This window comes from Ptychodera flava, chromosome 21, assembly GCF_041260155.1.
Source record: "Ptychodera flava strain L36383 chromosome 21, AS_Pfla_20210202, whole genome shotgun sequence".
Taxonomy (NCBI): domain Eukaryota; kingdom Metazoa; phylum Hemichordata; class Enteropneusta; family Ptychoderidae; genus Ptychodera; species Ptychodera flava.
Window position 1 is genome coordinate 30,830,868 of NC_091948.1, and position 27,724 is coordinate 30,858,591.

General features: G+C 35.7%; 1 protein-coding gene across 13 annotated transcripts in view; it reads right to left on the reverse strand.

Moving 5' to 3' along the window:
* Nucleotides 1–27,724, reverse strand: part of LOC139122014 (protein unc-13 homolog B-like) — a 212,686-nt gene that overhangs the window by 37,295 nt on the left and 147,667 nt on the right. For 3 of the 13 annotated variants that reach the window (XM_070687370.1, XM_070687367.1, XM_070687363.1), the window contains exons 10-17: nucleotides 8,681–8,763; nucleotides 6,852–6,939; nucleotides 5,814–5,837; nucleotides 5,031–5,108; nucleotides 4,537–4,756; nucleotides 1,292–1,313; nucleotides 403–515; nucleotides 218–271 (exon numbers count right to left, since the gene is read on the reverse strand). In XM_070687370.1, the coding sequence (XP_070543471.1) occupies nucleotides 218–271; nucleotides 403–515; nucleotides 1,292–1,313; nucleotides 4,537–4,756; nucleotides 5,031–5,108; nucleotides 5,814–5,837; nucleotides 6,852–6,939; nucleotides 8,681–8,763 (682 nt within the window). Of the gene's footprint in view, nucleotides 1–217; nucleotides 272–402; nucleotides 516–1,291; nucleotides 1,314–4,536; nucleotides 4,757–5,030; nucleotides 5,109–5,813; nucleotides 5,838–6,851; nucleotides 6,940–8,680; nucleotides 8,764–21,536; nucleotides 22,796–27,724 lie in introns of all 13 variants that reach the window. The other 10 variants (XM_070687371.1, XM_070687369.1, XM_070687372.1 and 7 more) reach the window with 7 other exon arrangements.

The following is a 27,724-nucleotide window of genomic DNA, read 5'->3' on the forward strand; positions in this document are numbered from 1 at the left end:
GTATGATATGACAACACATAGATCATTTGATATTGATGATCTACCGTAAATTACAACCATTATTGTCTTTGGTTGAACTAGCAGAATTTTCTAATATCTGTAAGCACTGACAGAAAGCACTCATCTTGGTCACCCACAATACATCCATTACAGAATGAAATGTACAGTAATTGTACTTAAATTAAATATGAGATGAGATGAAGGCGATGCTCATTACCAAAGCCTTTAACGCAGGAAAACACCTGTAGTGGCTGTGCTTTTTGGAGTTGATCTGAAAACAATTGCGAAAAGAAAAGAAAAAGAGGTGCAATACAAAGTGTGACAATGTGACAGGGAGATGTTTTTTTCTTAAATGAGGCATAATTGATGAGGCATGAATTGGGGCTGCGGAATTATCATTACCAGTTGGCTGGTTTTCGGAACTTGCTGCAGCATCAGTCAGCGACCGAAAATGACTCTGCAACTCTCGGAAGAAGTTGGCGATGTTGTCAGTCCAGGAGCTAGACTCTCCATCGCATGTAATTGGCGGGTTGGGAAAACAAAAGAGCGAGATGAAAACATTCTACAACTCAAGGAATATAAACTAATGCCATGCTATGCAAATCAACAGCATCAGAGAAATGAACGGTGATATGTCAGACACATACATGCCATAGCAAGACAGTCAGGGGAATCTATTGAAAGATATATATCTTTGCCTTTGATATCATTCGTACATTTGGGGACGATCATTTCTGGCATATTATTATACATCTACAGCAGTCAACAGGTATTGGTCACACATGCATATTTCTTATGCCTTTGTTATAATGTGGATCGCAGTAGACCATAGAATTTATCAAAGTTTTTGTCAGTTTTAAGGTGTAAAGATTTTAAAATCAAATGCTTTGGCAGTATGTATTCCACATATATATCAAATAAAAATGCCAAAATAACACTGCAAAAAAATCATGCTGTTTGGTGTATGTATAATCATAATCTTATGAATACTTAGAAGTATAGCCATGTATCTGAAAATTTGACAGAAACTTTTAAAATTCCCATGGTCCACAAGATCAACAAGGTATTCAACATTCTTGGAAGTTCACCAAGTTGCTGCTAGCTACAGAGTAGTAGACTTTCCTTAAAGACTAAAACCTTACAGAACTTTTTAAAAAAGATGTAAAGCTGTCATAGAAAGTAGTGGGCATGCAAAATCTAACCCTATCACCAGGAAACCATTTTTATTTTTATTTAGCTATAGTACATGTATGGCAAGAAGCAAGCAGTAATGTCCACATCTCTTAACTTACTGTTTGTTTTACTCATGGAAACTGCGATGTGAAAGAAAAAATGAAATGGATTTTTTCTATGTTTAGTATTCCGTGATTAAGATAGTCACTATGTTGGGCACTATCACTGATAGCATATGCATCTGCTCATTTGGAAAACTTTTTTTTTCGACACAAGTATTTCACAAAAATATTTCATATGCTATTCTAATTTGTGTGATCTTAAAAGTAAAATGAATTCAGCCTTGCTAAAGTCACGCATGTACATGCTCCAAAGATTAAAATTTGAAAGCTTCCATACCATTATTTGTATATAGTATAAACAGCTTATATGTAGTTTTTCCTATTAAACAACCATGGGTCATCAGAAATTAAATATGACAAGTTTTAAAAATTCTTATACCAATTACATTTTTATATACTTCTTCCACCCTTTTAATTGAAAAAAAAACTAATGAAGAATTTTGAAGTCCATATTTAAAATTTAACTTGTCTTTCAAAAGAAATGTTACAAAAGTAATAAAGATGACCATGTAGATAAATTGCACTGTACATATTCTTTGGCCAAAAGTTGACTTCATAACTGTTCTGATAATCTTGTTATTCTATTGTGTATTTGAATACTGGACAGTAGTCTTCACAATATTTTACCATATTATATTTCAACATACTGTATCAATACACTGATAATGGTCACCCATGTAGACAGTTTAATGAAAAAAAACTCAAGTGAACTCAATATCCCTTAATTGCATATCATATATAGCCACAATGAAACACTTGCATTGGTACGTGTCTTTACTTATGAAGTAGCAATGTCCCTTTGTAGCATCTTTCAACATTATTTAATTCAACAAATGGTATATATTAAACCAGGCGGTTTTATGTCACTTTTTGTGAAATTGATAGAAAACTAACTTGTGACAAATGATATTCTCAGAGAAGTCTGTATTGCAATGGCCGTTGCATTGTAAGTTACAAATATTAAACATTCATCACAGACACCTTTGTAACCTCAACTTAAGGAGTATAATCACATTTAGAATCCAGTGAGCATATTGCATGGCATAATGTGCAGGCGCTTGTTGTGGACTTCTCGGAAAAGTATCAATCAGTAGGACAACACACCTTTAGAGTACAGATGTATGGAGACATTGAATATCAAGGGTTGCATCCTGAAACATCCTTTTTTCCTTTATTTTGTGTGATCTGCCGATAATTTCAGGGTCAAAACGGAACTGTTGATAACAAAACGAGGTGTGTAAAAGATGTTACAAAGAGATAATGCTACTTGAACAATAAAAGTAAGTCTCATACACATATGGCCCAACTTTTAGACAAGAAAATTGTATTAATTCAAAACAGTTAAGATGAGAGATTAGTAAATCATGCAAAACCTTAATCGCGTTTAAAAAGGATGTACTCAACCATAAACATGAGATAAACTTATTTTAATACATATTTGATAATGTTGATAACTTGATAAGGTGGAAAGTTGTCTAAATGTTTCCAAAGCTAATACTCTGGAAAGAAAGGTTGAAGGAATACTTTTTCATGGCAAGACATGATAGCAAAGAGAACAAAGACGCATTAATGCACAGTGGGTGGTCTTCAGGGAAAAGAAAACCTATAGTGACATCAGATTTGTCACCATAGAGACTGAAATTCAAGGCTTACATAAATGGTATAATTTTGAAATTTCAACAGACTAGTGAAAAAAGTACAATGCAAAACAACCACCATGTGGATGTACATGGTGATTGTGATACCAAATTTCCTTCAGTTAGCTTAAACTTGTTAAAATGATTTAAAATCCCCAGGCTAGCTCACAAAGAAAACAATTTGATACTGGGAAGACAATACAGTACCAACACACATATAGAGTATAGGCAACCAAACTCCTTGTGTTCTTTACCAACATTAATATGCTCAATAGTAAATTTTGTTGAGAAAATGTTCAAAAACCTCAGTTTACTTATTCATCCTTTGTATGTGTGAGGAAAAGACGAGCTAAAACTCATTTCACAACTCATAACATCAAAAGAGAGTGTACTGCCTATCCCATAATATATACCAATCAAGAATGAACCGACAGTCAATGGAATATAAATAATCTATGGGAAAATGGGAAGATGGATAAAGGAGACAAGACAACTAAACTCTAGCAAGTAGATTATGAACACTTTCTTCTCTTTAAAGTGTAATGTTTTCCAGTACACATATCACACAGTGGCTTTATACAACCTCCACACAATATCAGGGCATTTACAACACCCATCTCTGTTCTGTTGTATGTAAACTGAGTTCAAATAAACAAGACCAGTCCATTAGAGGGACAACAGCTGTAACTTTTGATAATATCTTTTTGTTACATGGGACAAATCACTTTAAAATTCCTTATCCTCTTCCCCATAGTACAACTTGCAAATGCAATGCATAGCAATGCATAGCGTACAGACTGAAATTGAATGTCAAGAAATGAACTGAAGTTCAGGTATTGGACATTTACGTGCATACTGGCTGACAAACTGAACACTGCACCTTTTGACATGATTTTGAGAAATGGTAGTTTGCAAAAGTACTTGAAAGTAAATCGAAAAGTTCTAGTTATAGCTACATAACCCGCAAAAAAGTTTTGTTTCAATTACGATTCTTTAACCCCTATCCTGCGAAGTTTACAGGTACTTAGCATCAGGTCAAGTTGGTTATAACTGATGAGGTGTAATCGTCGCATACATGTATGTTGCATTTTCACAAAACTTTGAACATTTCAAGGGCCCTGAAAACACTGGTACTGTAAACATGATTTTTACTGACTTAACACACCATACCAAGCTGGTGAAAATACTTGCACGTTTTGGCTTAACGATACTGCTTTTTCCTGAATTTGCAGATGGGGACATGACGAACCTGACAGATCATGAGTTGTAATTCTACCAGTGTAATTCTATTGAGCGTTGGAGAATAGGTTGAAGATGCTGTCACGATATCATTGTCACTGCCGACATATTTCCACACAACTGTTACTGTTCAATCTTCATGGTACAATTGTACAAAGCAATCTTTGACAAAAACCCTTGAACTTTGCAATGTTACTTGCAGCTGGCAAAATCACATTGGGAAAAGTGCTGGTGTTAACACCCTGGTGTCATGCGTCATGCTTAACCGCACTAAAGATGTGACAGATAGCAATATCTCCAAGAAACGCTTAATTTGTATCAAGAGATAGCTGAGAGAACAGAGACACTTTTAAAGCAATACTCACGTTGTAAACAATCAGCATTTAATAAGTCTTTGCACTTTTCATGGCACTTGACACCGCACTCAGAGCACCTGACACCCTGCCTGGCAATTCCCCAGAGTAGACCTTCACACTCATAGCAGTATGTCGGCGTCGTTGCGGTCCAGACCTCAAATTTGTGTGGTGTGGTGCTTGATATGGGATAGATTAACGCCTGCAGCGTCTTCTTGTACACATGCATTTTCTGAAAGGTGAAACCAATGCAACGGGTTATATATCACGCGATTCCTTATCCCTGATTTTCCATTTGTAGCTATGTCTAGTGAGTATCAATTAGCTTGGGAAACTTAATACCTACTCTTCATGTCAGTACAAAGTGACATTAATTTGGTTGAAATCACTCTCCCTTCTAAAGTGACCTTGAATGGCTTGTAACACGGGCTAAAAAATAATCAATAATCGTAATGGGGCTGAAGCATCCCTGAATAAACATACAGATCTCTTGGCTGAACACTCACCAACTCTTCATCATTCAATGACTGTCTGGTTACTATGGCTGAACTTAAACCAGCCTGTCTCTTCATGGCCGCTAAGGACTGAACAAAAAAGAAGAAATAATGAAAGTTCACCACTACAATGACTAATCTTACATTTATTCAAAAATAATAAATTCTTTGCTACCTACACAATATGGCAATAAACACTTTTTAGAGAGAATAAAACAAAACCTTTGGTAATGACACTTTATCAAGATGAAATAATTTATTCCATTAATTTTAAAAACGATCTTCTGGGTGTTAATTTTCCTAACATCGTCATCACACTGGATACCCACTAATGGGTATTTATTGTGATCTTTGTCAATACACCAAAAATCAACAAAACTACTTTTCATAACCTAAATTTCATGCAAGAACAATTATTCACAATAAAAAAAAATCTGCTTTATTTAACGGATAAAAACCTTCCATTCTACTTTAAACAAAAAAATATATAGAAATATATAATATATATATATCTACAAAGACAACAAAAATGTATATGACAGCAAAAGTTCAAGTTTGCCCAAAAAGTACAAAAAGTACTTTACAATTACAATGAGAAGCACCTTTCAAACATGTTTAAAAAGCATTTGCAATATCACCCCTACACAGAGTACTGACAGTCAGACAAGGATGGTCAAAATGCAGAAAGTGGTCTTGATCCACTGAAGATCCACCAATGAAGTGTAATGTTTGGTGTCATAAGGCAGACGTGAGTGTCATGTGATGATCATGTGACTGTGTTAGGAGGAGTCTTACCCATAAACTCCTTAAGCCCACTTCCTGTTATTTGCATGTTTGGCAGGCATGGGAAGAAATTGAGATGTGAATACTTATTTGCAAAGGAGAGAACCATTCAGAGACATCAAGACATAGAAGGATAGGGTGCAGGCAGATGATCAGATGAAAAAATGAGAGAACTGCATTGTGATTGGCTAAAACTTAGTCATGCGGATGTCATGTGATAACTACATAGGCTAAAGACAAGTTACATAAGCAAAGCAAGCAAAGAATTCCAACCCATGCATTGAATGGCAGCTAAATTATCCTAGATATGCTATTAAAACTGCTTAAAACATAAAAATGAGAATTTAACTCAACTTTTAATTATATCTACGCAAAAAAGATGTATAAATTACTTAAATGCAGAAAAAAAATATACAAAAGATATCAAAATGTTTTAGAACTACACAAAAGTTGAAAATAAACTATTCTGAACATTGAAAGTTGACATTTATTAAACTATGGAGATGTTTAATTGTTTCAGTAAGTGTTGACCATGTGACAGTACTAGGTCCAGTTAGAGTTAAAAGAATATTGATTTTCTGATGAACTTTGTCTGACATTTACACATCATTACTGTCAATATTGAATTTGCTTTGTATTTAATAAAAAATTATAGAAAGAGACCATACGTTGATTGCTAATAAGAAGACTGCAAAAAGCTTTTAGTGTTCTCAAAGGTTAAAGGTCACTCACGAGCTAGTTCAACCTGTAACAAGTGTACAGGTCTATTACAAGCTACATTTCTGGTTACAATTTTCTTGTGTTTTGTTTTCCTTTAACACTTTTTAAAGTTTGACTCACAGTGCTATGACAACATGGAACACTCCATATCCTTTCTTTAGAAACATGAGAGACGTTGAGAATTTACAATGAAGAAAGTTCGAGAGAATTTTTCTCCTAGACACATCGACCAAGTTTGTAATTACCAGTTAGTTGTGTTAGTAAAAGCCAAAAAACTGCACAGCATGCGATGGTTCAACCTGTGTTAGTAAGTGTTAACAAAAAAGTTACCAGTTCGCTAACCAGAGGTATTGATTTCTTCCGTGGCCGGATCTGTGGCATGGAATCTATGTCACTGTAGAAGGTCTCATGGCGTGGTCTGTCAGGAAAAAACAAAGAAAGAAAACACGTTGAATAAGTTTTGAAATGGGCTTGTAAATTTCTCGATCAACTTGAGCTTTATCAGGTGCTGGGCTTGAATTCTCTGAACAAGGATGATGAACATACCAGACTCTAATGACACTGTGTCAATGAGAAAGACTGACAATAGTTTCTGAATGACAAAAGCAACAGAGCAGTGACAATAGTACGTAAGACATTATTGGACTAAAATACCAACGGAGATACCTGAGAGCCTATAAATAGCTCTGTTATTCAACGTACTGAAACATCACATGGAACGTACAGCTCATTGAGTTATTTTTTCTTGAAACATCTCACAATCAGCCTCACTTGTCTTCGAATAGGTTTAGCAAAACAAATTAATTTCTACCTGAAGGATTGAGGTAGGATGATCAGAGGAGTCTGTGCTGTTGGCAGTGAATCTAGAATGACCTACTGTACATCAGAATGCATGGTGTGTAAATAATGAAAGGAGTCTGTGCCCTAAGGTTTGTGCCAAAGTTGACATAAACTGTGACAGTTGTGAGAGAGTACTCTGTATTGGAAGAAAGGTGAAGGGGTAGGGTCAAAGGTTAAAGTGCAGGTCACGTTCTTGATGGAGGTTGATAGGTCAAGAGTTAAAGAGTGGCATGACTGACATGGATTCAGGCAGGAAGAACTTTAAAGATAGATCAATGGCTTTCAAATGTAGTCTGTGAAAATAGTGGTAGATAATGGTGGGTTGCAGAGGTGAGCATTGGTCATTGATGTGCCAGAATTATGTAATTGAAGTTTAGAAAAACAGAGACACATTAGGATTTGAAATCTATCTGAGAGTGCATAGACAGTGTATGGTTAATTGTATGGTTGTGATTGAGTCAAACACTCTTTACGACTCGCTAAAATGAAGTGAAAAAACTGTTCCACATCATTAATATAAACTGACAACAATGCAAATGTCAGGGTTTTTTAAACTATACCTATACCAAAGTTTTTCTTCTACAAAAACATCAAAGTGATAAAAATGATAACAGCAGCTTGTTTTGTGTCACTGCTGACTAAATCAACCAAAATTCTGGACAAAATTCTGAAGATAAGGTACACTGAAAAACTATTATTTGTCTGAAAAAAATTGAGTGGATTTTAATATTCAATCATTTTGGAGACAAAGGTGTTATGGCTTTGCGATGTCAGTTAGAAAGAAATTTATTGTGTAACATGAAACTGTGCTATATAAATCTAGAAAAATCCATCAGAATCATTGATACAGCAAAATCATATGATTAGATGTTGTTCACTGGATTGAGATAATGCCAACTCTGTGCTCTGACACTGAGGGCAGTATAACAACACTGTAATTACACAAATTAAGTCTCCAGGAATCTACAAGAATACCACCACAAAGTCGGTCACTGGCTTTTTCACAAACTACTTTTCATTTCTCAATTATTAAAATTTTTTAAGAATAATACGTAGTAATTTTAGGGAGTGAGAGTAAACTAAATTTTGAAAGGCTGAACGCCTACAATCACAGAATACTTAAAGAAAGTAGGTTTAATTACCTTTCACAATGTTGCTTGTTCGTGATTCATGTTTTGAAAACTTACCACTAATTGACATTTATTGAAAAGCCATATTCCAAAAGGTGACTGTTCATACTATGTGTGATGGTTCACTTTGTCACCAGTATCTGAGGTACTGGGAAAGTTGTTCCAACCTATGAACTCCAAACCACTTACCCTCCATTGGCAATACCTCCCCATGGATACTTCCCATTTCTGGAGCCATGGATATCAGGCAAATCACTCGCGATGTCTCCATTCTACAAGAGACGCAAATGGAAAAAGTAATCAGGCACACGTATCCCCAGACAATTGGTGAGTGAAAAATTCAAACATGTTAGAATGTCAGCGTACGATTTTCAAAGACCTGATCCAGGAACTAGAAATTTTGGTCTTCTACAAATGACTAATAGCTGATACATGGGAAAGGCAATCAGCGAGACAAACTTAGGTGCCAAATTGGGGGGAAAGATTTCTTTGGTTAAGGAAAAACAGAAGTCTCATTTGAGATCTTAATCTCAGTGAGGTTGTCTTTCAACGTTGGTCAGACATGTCTGGAGGCCAATGAGATCTGTTCAATATGCCTTGAGGAGTTAATATTCCCAATGCTATGAAGATCCAAATTCTGTAACTCTGACATCAACTTGACAAGGATGTTCTACTTTGATTCACGAGAAAGAATAAAAAGTTCATATACCTTATGGCCATCTTCATGCATTTAAAATCATGCATTCCATGCAAGAATTGCAATTTTAATTGATGGCTCGATTAAAAGAATTAGTTCATTTACAACGAAGAAGCCCTACATAGCATTGGGAATAAGGCTCCAATGACGTGTGACTTCAGAAAACACATGGATAATATTGAAGCGCACTTTATTCATATTTTCATGTTGGCATTAAATTTTTCAGCTGAATACATTTTCTGGAGGTTTCTTAAAGATGGAATTGATGTCCTTACAAGAGTACATTCAAAGACATTCCAAGACACAATGACACAGAACAAGGAACAACAAAAAGAAGACACAACATCTGCACATGCCCTCAGGATAACTATCACTTGTATCCATTATCCATTCATTCCATCATAAAAGACCTGCAAAACATGCCTCCACAGCAACAGATATAGACACAATCACACAAAGCATACATTATCACCACTTCCATGCCATTAAGCAGGGATCAACACGGAGTCATAAACAAAATTTCCAGGACTTTTATTTAGTTGCGCATTGTAGATTCAGAAGAGAAAAGTACAGGGTATCTTGATGAGATCTTCTCTGAGTGAATTGATAAGAAGACAGAAAGTACACACAAATCAAGATCCGGAAATTATCACCACCTGCAATATTAATCAATGAACAGGTTGCATAAAACAGAGATACGATACAGAAACTAACTTTTTTCTTACATTTTCCTGTCTTTGAGCACTTTGGGGAAAACTCACGCTTGTCACACTTTCCAACAGAACTGCCAGGTGCCAGTTTCACAAATGGATGCAATGAATTAACATGCTGGGTCTGCTCATGATAATATATCATAAGGTACATACAGGAGTAGGATAGGAAGACTGTTCTTGACAGATGAACTAGTTTAAATACTATCAAGGAAATTTTGTAAGGAGCATATCAATTCAAATTGTGAATGCACAGGCACATTTGGACATCAAGACGTCTTATTTTCAGACCGAATATTAACTGCATTTATGCATGACTGTTTATCATGTGGACTTAACTTGCATTTGTCCGTGGTCATGACCTGGTTGTTACTCTCAAAGGAATTTCCATGTTCATGAGTTGTTTTACCAATGAAATGACGACAGCAAATCTTTCACTTTATCTGGTAATCTCCAATTTTTACCTTGAATTATCTGGTATATTTCACTTATTCAAATGACCTGTTTCGGTATCTGCGTTAATCTGCCTATCCATCACACATTAAACTTTTACCAGGAAAGCTTTTCTTCATTAATATAACATCAGAATAAAGATGTGGCTTGTCAAGCCTGATCAGTTCTGAACTGAAAACATCACAATCAGACAGAAAGCAAGATTGATCACTGACTGATGGCATCCATGAACTCTGTTAAGGTCAGTGGAACTAAATATGGCAGGTCAAGCTCATGTTCAATGGATTTTTAAACAGTTCCAACTCTGTGAAATTCCACTGATTCAATATGACTCGCGAAAAATTCAGTTATGCAAAACAGAAAATTTCACAGAGTGCAGAAACATCTGGTTGATTCCAACTGTTGGTTACTTGTGTACAATATGTAACCTACTTACTGTGAAACATAACAACATTATTCAATTTGTAGACACGAAAACTGAAGCTCAATACTCACTCAGTCTAAAACATTGAAATGTCTGGTGATAGCTTTCTTGTACGGATGCATGTGTCACTGGATGATGAAAGTGAATGTTATGTGTTCTACATCACCCAGTAATATTAGAAGACAACTGTCATTGCAGGATTCAAAGTGATAAATAGGAATTAACACATAATAATCTTGCCAAAATGTATAAAGAAAGTACGAGAATTCCAAAAGTAACAAACAGTTGCCAAAACTAAGACACAGACATCAAGTTTTTTCCCTTTATAATTATAAATAACTGACATGATGAATTCCACACAGACCATAACCTTTGCTTTTTACAAAGAGTGTGTCATAATCATTTTGAGCCGATATCTCTTTAATTAAAAGACAGGAAGCAAATGTCTGAGATGATGTCATCAATTTTTTCCCATGTTGATGATATCTGAACAATAATACCCCACTAGGGACATCTAAAGTTGAATATTTGCAACAAAAATGTAATGCTAATAAAGATGTCAATAGTTTTCTATTTTTATAGAAAATTGTTATCTTATCTTTTCTGAGATAACACATGACGTACATTTCATCTGGGCTTTTTATCAACTCTTTGCATAATGGCTGCTGAATCATTGTGTGTGTGTGATTTATGTGTACCAACTTTACACTTTGCTAAGGTAAAACACATACTGACAAAATCATACTTTACAATTTTCATCTTTTAATGAATTATGAGATGCAAGAACCATTTCACTGAAGTTGAAAGTCACCTTTTGATATTCTACAACAGCTTCCACTATACTATTTCCAATCAGGTGTGATCAAGCAACTTTACACAATTTTCATGACACAAAAAATTTGTCATGATGACATACAGCATGCATGTTCTCTAGATACTGATGTCTCTAAATTTTACACCTCAACTTTATAAATCAGCTATCATCTGTAGGAATATGCATACCGCAAATCATTTGATCAAACAGGCTATTGGAAAACAAGCTTACCATAGCTACATGTAAACACTTTTTATAATTAGAAAATCTTAATTCACGTATAAAATTTAAAAAATTATACAAGTCTTCAATTTAACTGTTATATATGTTGTGTGACATAATTAGATAATGGTGACATAAATAAATTTGTAAATATGTAACTCAATATTGTGTGTCTGTTGAGTTCCATTCATTTCAATTTTAATGAATTCACGTTGTCATAGAGATACACAAAAATAAATTCAGGTGGTCAAATTCAATTTAATAGCGGTGATGTTGGATTGTGATGGCACAATTATAAGGTAATCACCATAGTAACAGACCATATGGAGTGTGATACAGCAGTTTCCATGGGAACAGCAGAATGCTTTATGTCAGGAAGTTGGCTATCCATAATGGAGAAGGTCTACCTCATTTGTGGCTACCTATTGAATTATTGCGATTTCTCACTAAACATTGCCGGGATCATTGGATTTTGGAAGATGATATACCACAGTTTCAACACTACCGGTATATACATTCTGATAGACAGTGATTGCCTGTTATTGAAAAGAACCAACAGAATGCAGTCACTTGAAAACACTTACTGTTGAAAGAAACTTAGAAATAATTGCAATTCACTTCCCATTTGCTGTCATATGCAATGAAAAAAGTCTAGGTAGATTACAGCAAAAACTTAACAAAAAAGATTTGTTTTCTCATATTTTTGCACTTGCACGAATATGGACGCCATCAATAAATATGAGCCTCATCCCAATAGTTTGATTATGGACTTCCATTTCAGAGACCGAATGCAAAGAATTGGTCCTAACTGTGACAGAAATGTTCAATTATTTTGGTAACACCGTGGTTTACTCAAACTAAATTTCCTTATTCATGACAGGAAGAATGGAGCAGCGTGCTAAATGCTGACAAAAGCTTACAACACGCAGCACCGGTAATTAACTATGTTATCAGAAAATCTGGATGTGCTGACAATTTGTATGTCGATAAATACTATTTATTAAACAAGCATTCTGAGACAGCATTGTACAAATTTGGCTTTTAAAGTAGAATGAGACGTGTTTACTTTAACTTGGGAACTATCGATTTTCTCTGGTAATATCCAAGGTAACACGACTTGCATTTCAATGTCTGTGATCATCGAGTAATCTAAATTTCACTGAAAAATTGTTCCCCTTCATGCTAGATTGGCTGCAAACACACAAGCTAACTGACTGGAAAAAAGGAAAATCTGGAAAAAAAGATCTGTCCTGCTTATTTGATCAAACTAAATTTTGAATAGAGTCAAATGACATACATACATATAAGTAGGAGTACCTTGCATTTCTCTGTGTAGCTTATAGTCTCCCTCTATTTTTTGTACATATTATAATCAACATTTTTTCCATCTTTTATTAGTATGTCAAGCTAAATTCAAGTCTATTATGTTCTAACAGTATAAATGCTGAAAGAGCCTTGAGGATAGATTTCAAGACTATGAATGTTCTAAAACTTTTGCAGCATAAAAGTTTTGCAAAATCATTAGAAAACTAAACAGGACAACATTCATAATGTAATTTTTTTCATGAAAAAATTATTATTTCAGCATTTACTCATGGAGTCAGCAGTCATCAATACAGCTGTATTACACTGTGAATTTCAAAAGCAGGTACGTACATTTTTTGAGCTATTTTTTTATGTTTCCATGGTGACCTCAATTTCTTTTTTGTTCCATATTACCTTGGGGACAACATCTGCACATGTATTAAAGCAAAATTGCTAATACATCATTTATGAACTAAATGTTACCTTAGGGTATGCGACAGATATTAAAACTCTCAAACTTTTACAATATTCTTTGGCCCACCACTTGTAAGGACTCATTCTAAAGCTTATGGAGTGAATAAAGTTTTCAGCAGCTTAGTTTTGTGTAATTGGGAATTTCATTTTCCACAATAGAGATAACACAGGGTTGGCAGCCATTTTGAATTTCAAAAATTGGTAAATATCGTGTATTTTGTTTCTCTCGTACCAAAGTTTGCACGGTGACCCCTGATGGTTATTCTTGATTTTGACAGAGATTATGGTTGAGAGTTTGCTTGAGGAAAGTTTTGAGCAAAAGGTTAACTCTTTCATTTTTGAGGCGTGAACTACCTCAAAGCTCCATTAGCTGTCAGTGTGGATGTATTTTCACATCCATTGGTTTCATCTCTCTGTAAACTACAATTTCTTGTCCCACTTTGAAAATCATCTTGAAATGCTCAGTGATCAACTTGTCTACACACATGAATATCATGTCAAATATTAATGTTGATGATAACAGCATTTTAGTCTGGCCTAGCATTTTATAAATAATAACACTGCATACTGAACATAATGCATTATGTTGGCAGGGCAACATACATGTACTTTTTGGAGAAGAATAAGAGTTATTAGTATTTGCTTTGCAGGAAAAAAAATAAGACAATTTTACAAAAAAGTTAGATATTCTTCCTTTGATAAATTCAGAAACAACACAATATTCACGGTAAGGGTAGTTGTATAATATTACTTTGAAACACATATAACTAACACTACCACAGCTGACTATCAAATGACTAGACTGGAATCTTTTCATTGTTGTCTTTGATAACTGTACAACTTGACACCTTTATCTACAAGATTTACCTTCTGATTAAGACTAGCCAATGTGCTAACTTGAAATTTGTAACTCAATTGAGTGGGCAATTTTGTTGCAAGAGGTTATAGACATACATGTTCTTATTATCAAATGTAAATATCTATGAGCCTGAATTTCCACTTATTAAAGGATATCTCAAATCTATTGATCCAATGTTAACTGAATCTGGTACATGTCAGCAGCTTTGTCTCTCTGGGTTAGGTTTTCAATTTCAGTTTGATTCATGTTGTTTGTAGTTGTTTCTTTTACGTTGTTGTTATTTGACAATTGGTTGATAATCAGACATCCTTAACTTGATACAAATTGGTTACACAGAACAATCACACATTTTATCATTTTCTCAGTTACTATTGCAAATAATCACATCATACCTATCCATAATCCAATAACACTGGGTAAAACGCTTGGAAATTTTAATCTTGTCCTTCAACTGTGACCTTGATATGAGAAACGTTAATAATGCAGCGTTGAAGATGGTCAGAAAATTTAACGTAGAATGCAACAAGTGTAATAAGTACGTTTTGTGACCACTGCAACAACTGAATAGTGAGATAACTTTCAAGTGATTCATGGCTTGGAGTTATTCATCTAGGCCATCTACTAATACTGACAGATTGATCAAATCTTTTTTTTCCAGCAGAAGGGTCTAGTCATCTTACTGAAATATTCATTACTATGTCTTTGTGCACAGGGTATATTTAAATGAACTCCTTTTATGATACTTGTATCAAATCATATCTGACACGCTCTATCTTTTTTTTTCACAGTAAGAGTCATGATATACTCAATCATTCATAATTTATGTATTTCATGCAAATTCTAATTGAAGTGCAAATTGATCACATTCTCTCAATACCCACAGGGGTTTAACCTTAGTTCCACAATGTGAAGCATTAAGAATTTAGCAGTTATGTCATATTTGATCAACAGAGAAATTTGCTTTAGTGTGTTGGCAAACACTGGAGGTTTCACAGAATTTTATGTGAGAACAGCTGTTGAATTATTTGGAGGGTTGTTATGCAGTAAACTTTCTATTGCATCAATTTAAAATGTACTAGACTAAAATTTATTGGAATGAGCTCAGAAAATACAAGGTAATTATGACTTGTGCCAACCATGCATTGATGTGATACATATTTCTGAAAATGCTGCGTAGCTGCGATCAAAATATGCAAACAAGATGAATGAGTCCCTATGAAATTTGTTCTATTTGATCTTACCGACAATATAAGCAATATTATAACAAGGTTTAGTTGGAGTAAAGCTTCTATGACAAAGACTTGTATCTTTTCAGTAATTTTTACAAATCATATTTTTCAACATTTTTTACTTAACTCTGTACCTGGATTTGCGCACACATGCTTACTGACTAAGCTTTGATAGAAAATCCATTGAAACCTAACAGTATAAAAATACATATATATTTATGAATATTAAATTGTTAAAATTTTTTATGCATGGGAATATGGATATTATGAAAATTACTGACATATAGCAAAATAAATTATTCTTGGTTTGATTTTTCAACATAAATATTTCATTTATTGGTACAGAAATGGACAAATTACTACCTAGGCATCCATCAATTTATCCCCACACACATGCATAAATTGTATTTTATGATCCTTATATTGAACTGTGCACCTGACGGTTGGTAAACATCTTTGCAGCATGGGAGTGGCATAATGGCCTAAATCTAGGATTGTAGAGTTTCATTATTTACACTGTAATTTGATTCATTGCATGCTTTTTTGAATTGATAAAATGTGGTACTCTGTGAACTTCTGAATACAGATCATGAATTCTGCTCTGCAAAATGTCAACAAATGTTTGAATTTGGTGAGGCAAAAAAAATTATCTGGCAGTATGTGGTGAAATATTTGATCCGTAAACAAAATCAACAATTGGTCATAAACAGGAACCAAAAATGCTGTTTAAGAGACATGTTTAAAAAAATTTTGACTTTGACCTACAATTTTGTTATACGGCCATACCATATACAAACTACTATATACAAATCACCTTTAGCATGTTTTCGATACCCAAGTGATTTCAAACAAACAGGTAGCAGGTGAAAAGTCTCTCCATCATTTTATGAAGAAAGCATTGAGTTCATAGAAGATGTCTGGACAATCATTTTGCTAAATTTAGACAAGCGACCTAGCGGCCGATATAGCTCCGCTGTGTTTATGTAGAGAATAACTATTTTTGACACATGTTGATGAAGAAGGAGGAAATCTTTGATAGCTCAATGCAGTGGCCAGAAAAAAGTGGCTAAAATAAGCTGCAAAAATACACAATTGAAGATTTCATCATACTTTGAATATATCACATCGGATCATCCCTAGGAACATGTCAACCAAAGCTATCTGATGAGTAGTGTTTTGAGAATAAAATTTTCTGACCAAAAATGGCAACAATGCCCCCCCAAATAAAAATTGCAGATTTCATCATAATTTCAAAAGATCAAATTGAGTTCATCTATAGAAACCTGTATACCAAATTCAAAGCTGTTAGACCAGTACTTTTGAGAAACACATATTTTGACCAAAAATGGGAAAAATTGCCACAAAATTCAAAATTGCAGATTTCATCATTATTTCAATAAATATCATGTAGTTCATCTATGGAAACCTGTATACCAAATTTCAAAGCTATCAGATGAGCAGTTGTTGAAATACACATTTTTGACCTAAAATTGCAAAAATTGCCCCAAAAATACAAAATTACAGATTTCAGGAGAAATTAAATATATATTACTTAGCTCATCTGTAGGAACCTGTATACCAAATTTCAAAGCTATCAGACCAGTACTTTTTGAGAAAACGTTTTTTTGACCAAAAATAGCAAAAATTGCCCCAAAATTACAAAATCGCAGATTTCATCATAATTTCTACAAATATCATTAAGGTGATCTGTAGGAACCTGTATACTAAATTGCAAAGCTATCAGATGAGTACTTTTGGAAATACACATTTTTTGACCAAAAATGGCAAAAATTGCCCCAAAAATACAAAATTGCAGATTTCATCATAATTTCAATACATATCATTTAGTTCATGTGTAGGAACCTCTATACCAAATTTCAAAGCTATCAGATGAGTAGTTTTGGCAATACACATTTTTTGACCAAAAATGGCAAAAATTGCCCAAAAATACAAAATTACAGATTTCATCAGAAATTCAATATATATTACTAAGTGCATCTATAGAAACCTGTATACCAAATTTCAAAACTATCAGACCAGTACTTTTGAGAAATACATTTTTTGACCAAAAATGGCAAAAATTGCCTTAAAAATGCAAATTTGCATATTTCTTCACAATTTGAACAAATCTTAAATAGATCATCCCTAGGGACATATGTACCAAATTTCAAAGCTATCTGACCGGTAGTTTTGAAGAAGAAGATTTTAAAGATTTTTTACCAAAAATGACAAAAATTGCCTTAAAAATACAAATATGCAAATTTCACCACGATTTGAAGAAATCTGACTGAAGTCACCATAAGTAAACTGCATATTAAATTTCAAAGCAATCGGACAAGCGGTTTGAGAAAAGAAGAGATTTTTTTACCAAAAACACCAAAAAATGCCCCAAAAATACAAATATGCAAATTTCACCACGATTTGAACAAACTTAAGTGAGGTCACCCCAAGTGAACCGCATATAAAATTTCAAAGCAATTGGACTTGCGGTTTCAGAGGAGAAGGCAATTGTTGACGGACGACGACGACGACGACGACGACGGACGACGGACGACGACGGAAAATCAACCTATTTGATAAGCTCCGCGTCGCTGACAGCGGAGCTAAAAAACTTAATGGGGAATTCAGGTAATAATAGTGCTGCCTCTTGTGTTTTCAAGATAAACGGAATCTTGACAGTAGGCCTGAGACTGCAATTTCTGAACACATACGAAACACTTTTAACCCTTTCACCCCCAGTTCCCTGTATACAGGTCCAACTTTACCATAGAAAACAATGGATTTGGGACAAACCATGGTGGAGAAAGGGTTAAAAGTATTGTGAGGACAGCGATTATCCCCCAAAAATACCAATACAGTGCCTGTTTCTCTTTATCAGTGATGATATTAAAACTGCAATTAATGCATCTTGATAAACCACACAGATGTTACAAGCATGATTATTATAAATTGATATTACTGTGATGAGGTGATAATGTTCAAATCATACTCCAATTTTTATGACAACATTTCATGAGCAGTTTTTTCTACTGAGAGCATTTTGTAAATCACCCAGAAATGATAGGAATTTCTTTCAGCTCTTAAAGGGACAATGTCGGCCATTTTTCATGAATTTTGTTTGATGCAAGATACTTCTTATATTGTTTGACATGTTGAAAGATACTGAATTAATGGGTGACAATGCATATATTCGACCCCAGTTTTAGACAAATTAAACGAAACCATCACCAAAATGAATTAATGGCCATGACCATTAATTCATTTTCGCGATGGTTTAATGTATCGTGTCTAAAACCGGGGTTGAATATATGCATGGTCACCCATTCATTCAGTACCTTTCAACATGTCAAATAATATAAGTAGTATCTCGTATCAAACAAAATTCATGAAAAATGGGTGACTTTGTCCCTTTAATTTCTATGAATCATTATTCACTTCTGAGTTACTGAGGGTGCATTGCATTTTCCAAACTATCATGAAAGTACTTACATTTTTCTGAAATAGCAGTATACAGAATTAGTACATAAATCTCTAAAGAAAATGATATCTTTCAGCAAATACATGAACCATTAGATTTCCGCTATTTACCAATATATATGCTAATAACTTTGAACAATAAAACCTTTTCACGTACATTAAAAATTAAAATGCATGCAGGCAAATTGGAATTAAACATTGTAATTCTTCCAAGAGAAAACAGAAAATATGATTTGGTTTATTAACTATAAATTTGGTTAACAAATTAGGTTCTATCACTTTTCACATAGCACCATTTCACACTTATTATTGTTAACAAGAAAAAAATTAAATTTTTAAATAATGAAAAAATGGAAAAAAAAAGTCAGGCACTACAAGCAATGAGCTTTTCAAGGCTTCCAATTACCCTTTCTTGTCATCTACTGAGTGAAAATTTACTTTTTTCTGTAATATTGATAAACAAATTTAATAGGACTGATGAATTTTTTGTTATGTTTTGTATGTCATTTGTATGTTGTTTTACTTCCCAAAGTATGTTGAAATAGCCACTATTTTATAGTAATGTAAATACAGTGCCTATACATGCAGTATTCATTGGTATTGTTTGCATTATTATTGTAGTCCAGTCCAGACCAGAATTCACAAGTGAAGAAAGATGATGAAGTACACACATTTACAGGTTGAGTTGACAGGCTAAAAAAAATCAATAAATGTGTTTCAACGTTCTTTGGCCAGTAGAAAAGGAAAAAGTCAAAAAACAAAAGTACTGAAAAAATTCATCAAAAGTTACAGGTATTGGCCTTGTCATACAGAGAAATTAAAAGCATTTCAAAATGCCAAAGGAAGAGGTAATGGGACATTTATTATTTGGAAAAGTTGGTAGATTCCATATTCACTCTTTCAGAGTAGGACAACAAAATATGTGTCACTTGTCTGAAAAATAATACTCTGGAATTTTGATCACGACTGCGTCAGCATTATATTAGTAGGTAAAATTATAATAATTATATAGTCCAGTGACTATGCAGTGACTTGCTAAGCTGTATTGACTTTACTGTACAAGATGTATTTGTGGAGGTTATACACATGATGTACAATGGTAAATAGCAAAATATCCTTCCCTTCTTTTGGAGCAGACTGATTTTTGAGTGACAAAAAATGATTGATGATTTATTGAAAAGTAGATGATAATCCACTGCATGAATACAAAATATACAAATACCATCAATCTTTCAAAACTGAGACCCTGTTCCAGTTCATTGATTTCAGAAAATCAAACCCAGGAAAAAATCTAGAAAAAAATCTTGAAGATGACATCTACTTTGTAAAATTTATGCCCTTCTTATCACTGCTAGGCAAATGGCTAGGAAGACTCCTTGAATGACACCAGAAAGCAATAATGTCATGTAAACGACACAATGGAAATACACCCTGAGGTCACATAGAATCCTACCCACATTGGCTCCTGAAAATTTAAGTACAATCATAGACCCTAGAGCAAAGTGGAGCTGCTTTCATGTATTTGTTAGATTTCCATCATTTCATAGCTTTTAAAAATTCATCGTGAACAAATACTCTGCTTTGATATTTTGAATTTTGCATTACAAATGAATCATTACATCAAATGGAAGCTTAAAGGTAATTTAAAATTTAAACGGTTCACTAAAATACGCCGCCATCAGAGACTAAGCACACATTTAATCAGTCTAAGCATGATCAGCCTGAGCATTTTCATCAGCGTTCACTCATTTCAACAAGTACTTGGTTGCTACTGTGCCCCATGTTAAAAAGGATCAGAGAATATGAACAGTGGATGCGGCAACTCATCCAAACCATCAATACATACATGGAAGCCATGCCATATCTCATCAGTGGTAAAGAGTACACACTGGGCATACTTCAAGCAATGACAAAGGGAAAACCAGACATAATCAGGAACATAAGTACACTACAACACTCATGTAACAACTTCACTTTTCCTCTTCTTTCTGTCTCATTTTCTCAGATTTTTCTACATTGTTACCGTTCACTCACTTTGCCACAGTCAACATCACCTGTACTTTCACACATTTTACTTTTGATCTTTGTGTGACAAAAGTCCTGCAATTACCATGATAGAAGATCAATCAGAAATTGTTGAACTTACCTGCAAATCAGTGATGAGCAACCAGAAATCAAACAAAAGATAATAAAGAATAATAAAATATAACGTACTTACCTGTACAGACTGGAAATGAAAACTTTCAAAACAAATTGTAAAAAAAAACATTTTTGGAAAAATCATTAATTGATAATTCAGGATTCTCATCAGCTATTAATTGCTAATATATATGTAGTGTAGTTTCTATGAATTCATGAAAGTGAGTACAAAGACAACTTACAGCCTTGTCCAGTTTAGATTGAATGGATTCTACACTGAATAGAGATTCACTGGAATTTCCTGGTGTTGACATTTGTGATAAAACAACTCTTGCAAAGGTTTTCCGACCATCTCGCTTTGAGGGTGATTGAAACTTCTTCTTGGCTTCCAAGGCTGCCCACCATTGTCCTGGCACTGCCGGGACATTTGGCTGTTGTTTCTCTACTGGTTCCATGATCTGACTGCCTTCCTTTACATTGATATCACTTTCCTGTTTTGAGTGAACAATTTCTCCCTCCTGATTGCCATCTTTTACGCAATTTTTTTCTGATTTTTCAGATGGCATGATTTCTGTATCTCCAACATCGACATTTGATCCATCGTTTTGGCTTTCCAAGGCCCCGCTATCATCCAATTGCTGTATGGGCTTTTCAGCTTCCACTGGTTCTTGCACCTGCTCACTTTCAACCAGTGGTGATTGCATCTCCTCATTAGCAACACCTGTGAGCGATTCCAATTCATCTTTGGAAAACTGATCACCTTTCCTTCTCCTGGGAGAGCAAACCTTAAATTCCACTGATTCGCCACTGAGGAATTTAAATTCGGTGATTGCTGCCGCCTCATTTTTTTCACTTTCCGTTAAAACAGACTCGGTGACAGACACCCTGTCAGACATTTGTATCTCCGTTTTTTGCTCCTCGCCCAGGCAACTTTCAGTCAGGCTACTCTCAGTATCATCTATTGCTGTATCACTTTCATCTCTTCCACTGATATGTTCAACTCCTTTTTCCTCTGCATTAGCAGGCTCATCCTGTTTGGGAGCATCAGCAGTTACATCTTGGCTTGGAAAGCTGGCGACCTGAACAGCTTCTGATGGCACAGACACCATTGCCATCTGCAGGGGACGCATCAGCCCTTCTAAGGCACTCACTGTCACCTCGTCCTCATCTCCACTGTCCTCAAATTTAAAGAAATCCATCTCGAAAGTTGAAAGGAAATCAGCGACAAGGCACTTGCAGCTATCAAATTAAGCACTGAGTGTCAGCAAATGGAGGTCTGTAGAATGGAACCTGCCAATCCGTGAAAGCATATCCAACAGTGAGGACGCAACAGTAGTAAATATCAAAGATCCAGTTGCAGCTTCACTGATCCCGTAGAGAGGACTTGTCATTGGAATATCACGGGCGTGTAACATTACATATGATAATTTATTCAGCAGCAGACTTGTGACATCAGGCTGTCAGAAATGAAGTGCCTCGGTTATTACTCATCAGATCACCGCTGTGGATAGAAATATAATTACTTGATTATAAGCTTCATCAGGTGTCCCTTTGACAGTAGTATGCTGAGCAGGTCAGAGCTGGAATAGATCCCTAGGTTTCAGACATGTAATGTACAGGCGAGGGACTTCCAAGGTAAATACTTGCAGGGCTGTAACAGTATTCTATTCACAGAAGTATAACACATTGTATCACTTTATGTCTATGTTCAAGTATAACACAGTAATAGAGGATCTGATTGGTGAAAAATATCCCTATCACAAAAGAATAAAGTGACAGTCATACAAATCTGGTAACTGGGAAAGTCTCAAACACTGCAGTGGACAAATGTGTTTATCTTTAATTTCAATTGTCACTACATGAACAAAAGCCTCTGAAAATTCTGCCCTGATTGAAGAGCAGTAGTTTATTGTAATGTTTGGCCATGCTCAGGTTCAATTTCAGGTATAGGCTGAGGTATGTGAGAGGTCTGAAATCGGCAGTCTGCGCCCTAAACTGCGCTAGCGCATTTCAATTTGCGCTATCAATCTGCGCTCCTATTCTGCGCTATCAAACTGCGCTCCCATTCTGCTATGGAATGTTGTAAGTTTAGTTTTGTAGCTGCGACATTTACGAAACTAACGCGATATAAATCCGTGGCACTTTGCCACAGATTGATAAAGCTGCCAGCCAGATCGTAGGACATATCAGTGTCGAAATATATTTGTATTTACTTGTAACTTTATAGCTGTCGGTTGCCTCCCACCATCATGCCATTGCCAACACTTTGCAACACTATTTTTCATAATATTAGAAAACTTTTCAGTATTTTCCTAATGTATTTTAAAAACTTTGACGTATGTCAGGATTGTCAGGACGACTGGTTATGAGTAATGTAAGATCGAATATATTTCCGGTACAATCACGATAATACATTCTGTGGACAGTGGATCCGACACAAAAGATATGTGAAGTAGTAAAAATTAGATGATTTTTTTTCTCGTATAAGGAGTTCGGGAAGTGATCAAGTAGTTTAAAGCTCAAAGTCAAGTTCTGACTAAAATTATGTTAGTATCCCCATGGTTAGACGTTGCTGTTAGTCGACGGCGACTATTTCCCGAGTCCAACAATGCACAGCAGAGTGAGTGGCAGGGCTGGCGAAGCAACCCTGCAACATGGAATGGCACATGTGGATTCAAAATTATGTTTACGTTAGCATCACGATTTTCAACTTCTTTTTGACGATTTCTTTGTCGATACTGAGAATTTCTGTTCATGTTCACAGAAACGTTGAACCCGACAGATCATACATGTTCGCGACTTCCGTGATGATTGACAAGTCTACGTCCATGACGTCAAGCCTGCCGACGCAGTGGGTGACTTGTCGATGACGTAAGACTGACGAGGTGTGAAGTAGGGTATACGTACTCGGTTTCAAATCTTCAAAAGTATCACTTGAAGTTGATCTTTTTGTGAAAGGAATCTTCTCATATTGTGTTCATTTTAATGTTTCGACATTTGGATATTCTTTGAATTCTACTCACTACATGATATGTTGATAAACTAGTACACTGTTGTTTATGTCGGAATGAGCAAGTGAATTGAGCAGTTTTTACATCGTCTTTGATTTCCCGACATTTTCAAAAACTAGCCATGTAAGGGAGAGAGTAAAGCTTACAACCAGAACATCAAGGAAATCAGCTACAAGGGAATCCAGTGTTACTCATATCAGTAAATTACATCATGTTTGTTTCTTGGAAGGTTATGACACATAGATGCACGTCCAAGCAGCGGCAATTTTATGAGAGCAGCAACCGTTCATTATTTATAATAATTGTTCAAACTTGTACACACAGTACAAATTTTGTGAGTAATAAAACTTCCCTACGCATCTATCAGTACATTTTACGTGAACTTATTTTTGTTAGAAAGTAAAATCGTGAAAAAATGCAAACAATCGCAGTTCACAAGGCTTTAGGAGAGGTAACATATGCAATTTTCGACATTCAAAATCAAAAGACGGCCAACGCACTTCGATCAAAGTTCATGCAGTACAAGAGCAGCACAATCTCGTCCCGTATAACAAGATACTGGCAAACATTGATATTTTTCACCTTATTTGCGTTAACATACATGTAAACGAACTTCAAACGAAATTGCAATCATATCATTATCGCTACACTGCACGGCGCGGTGACCATGCAGAAGTCGGACATTTCAACTCACGGGGGACCGGATTTACAATAGGGATAAACTATTAGTTTTACCGCAGTAGATGCACCTGTCTTATATACGATATCAATCAGCTATCTCTATAGGTTACTGTATTAAATAAAGATCCATCGTGTGGTAAACAGTGTTACCTGAAATCTGGTAACGTTGTGTAACAAGCGATCGAATATGTTCCCAGCGAAACTGATAGTGATTTTGTAGCTCATTCTTTACTATTTTTAATAGTTTTTGGTGGCCGCTGACAGACACTTTGTGTTCGTGTCGGCTACATGGACGATCTGCCCGGCGATAGCCTAAATTCGAGTGAACAACCGTTTTCAAAGTTTTTGGCAAGTGGGGCACAAGACGTCGGAATGGAAGATAACCGTGACGTTTTCAGCAATATAGTTATTAGAAACATTTAATACATAATGGTAGTGCCAGTGGCCACCCCGGCAGCCACAACTCTGTTATCTCGCCACTTGCTAGCATTTTGGGGGGTGGTCACGGCACTCTGTGGAATATAGACTTTTGACTAGTAGTAATAAAGTTACCCCTACTTGACCCAAACACCGTGGTGCATGTATTTATTTCTATACCGGAGACGGCAATTTAAAACCGCAACCACATCTTTGCTAAACCTAGTTTAAATCCAATTTTCGAATGTTTAACTAGTAGATTAACTGTATACTGTTGTTACAATCTGGTTGCCAGAGTTCACAGTCAAGATGAAGATGTCGAAACTTGTGTAAAAAAGGCTATCCGATCGAGACCTGTGTGCTGTCGTCGCGCGATCGCGTTGGACATTCACTTGTTCTTGACTCACGTTGTCTACTTCCTGTCTCGCGCGGCAATTTATGCATGTTCTTTGTGAAAAATGACTGTCAAGTTCATGTCAGCGCCGACATCGGTTGTATTTTTCCTACCTCAAGATGAAACGAACACATCTAACTCTTGACAACATAAAATGTTTGTTGTATTTTCTTAGTAATTAATAGCTTTTTGCACCGCGCTGCAAACCTGTCGCCCTTTCCTACAACGGGAGAGATTGACTCATATTATTTTTTCAAACTTTAAGTACCTATATGTGTTCTTGTAGTACCAATTTTAGCTGATAGTTTGCCATTTTAGTAATATTTCAGGAATTTCCCGGTACGATGTGACCCAACACTTTCCCCAAAAGAAAGTCCTGGCAGTTTTCGTTTTGTTTTGGAGAGATTGTGGGACGGATTATCGAGCAACGAAAATCGTGGCATGTTGTCGAGATCAAGCGTCGCAAGCGTCTTGTAATCATCTGGAAGTACATTTTCAGGTCACTTGAACTGGTTTACTTCCTTCCTTCCGGTATATAGGGCCGCCCCTCCCTTGCGCTCCGATCGATATCCGTCAGCCAAGCGTTACGTGCAGGATCTACCGATGTACGGTCGACTTTAAGTTGGAATTAGTTAAATTTAGTTCGAACTTATTTTAAATTCTCAGTCAGAACAGTAAGCTCATTAAAAAGGCTTGGCTAGTAAAACATTTGAAGGAGATCGTGCGCTACGTCATTACCGAATAGGTGACCGAATATGTTGAATAAAATACGCGTGTCATCTTCCTTTAGTACGGGGACAGTTGATGAAGCCGTGTCAGTGTGAATAATGCATATTGCATGGAAAGTTTTCGTATTTTATCGACGGTCATCCTTTAACGGCTAGTTTTATGCACATATTTGCACTTCAACGAGTTTAACATTGAAAACACTAACTGTGGGCACAATTCAGCATGACAACACGTACGTCCAATCTGTTCAGTGCACTCACAATCACATCGATTGTGAACCTGTCAACTAGCGGCCGAGTGAAAGTACAACCTTACTGAACCTGTATGTACACACCTATTTGATTTACAGGGGACTGTCTACTGATTCTACAATATTTATATTTCATAAAATTGAATTTCATTCACAATGTATCACATCCGAGTCAATGAATGAGCCGGACGGGGCGAGGGTTTGTAGAGCGACAGTGCCAGTCCGAGGGACGTAAATGTCGGGACTGTTTCAAACCGCGGATACTTGGTTAAGTTAAGTGGTTGCACATGTGTCGTTTCTATCACACTCATACATGTAGTTTACATGTTTGGAAAGTCAAAAAAGTACGTAGGTGTATGTCGGGAAGGCAGAATTTTGAAAGGTCAACTCTATCTCCACGTAGGTCTGGCAGCCATCGATGATACAGGACTCGCTACCAGGGTCCTAAATGCAGCTCCCTAAACGGCCTGCAGCACCATATCTCGATCCAATGTCATATCAAAAAATCAAATGATGGAAATAGTAAAATCATGATCGACGTAGTACGTTCTTGTGCTAGTTGGGTCGTTTTCACAGCACATATGGTTTGGAGAAATAGAGAGCGCAAAACAGGGGCGCAGATCGATAGCGCAGAATGGGAGCGCAGATTGATAGCGCAAATTGAAATGCGCTAGCGCAGTTTGGGGGCGCAGACTGCCGATTTCAGACCTCTCACATAGCTGATAGGCTGAGGCATTGAGAAAGTGGGTGATTTTACCAAGAGGATTGCAAGACAAAAGACTAACAAATGAAAGGAGATTAAGATTCATGCTACCTGCAGCTGATCCTAACCAGCAATTATTTCAAGCACTAAGATTAGAGTACAGTAGATAGAATTCCCTTCAGGGCAGCCGTTAACTCTGATTAGCATGAGAAAATTGGGAATATATTGATTGTCATTTATATACA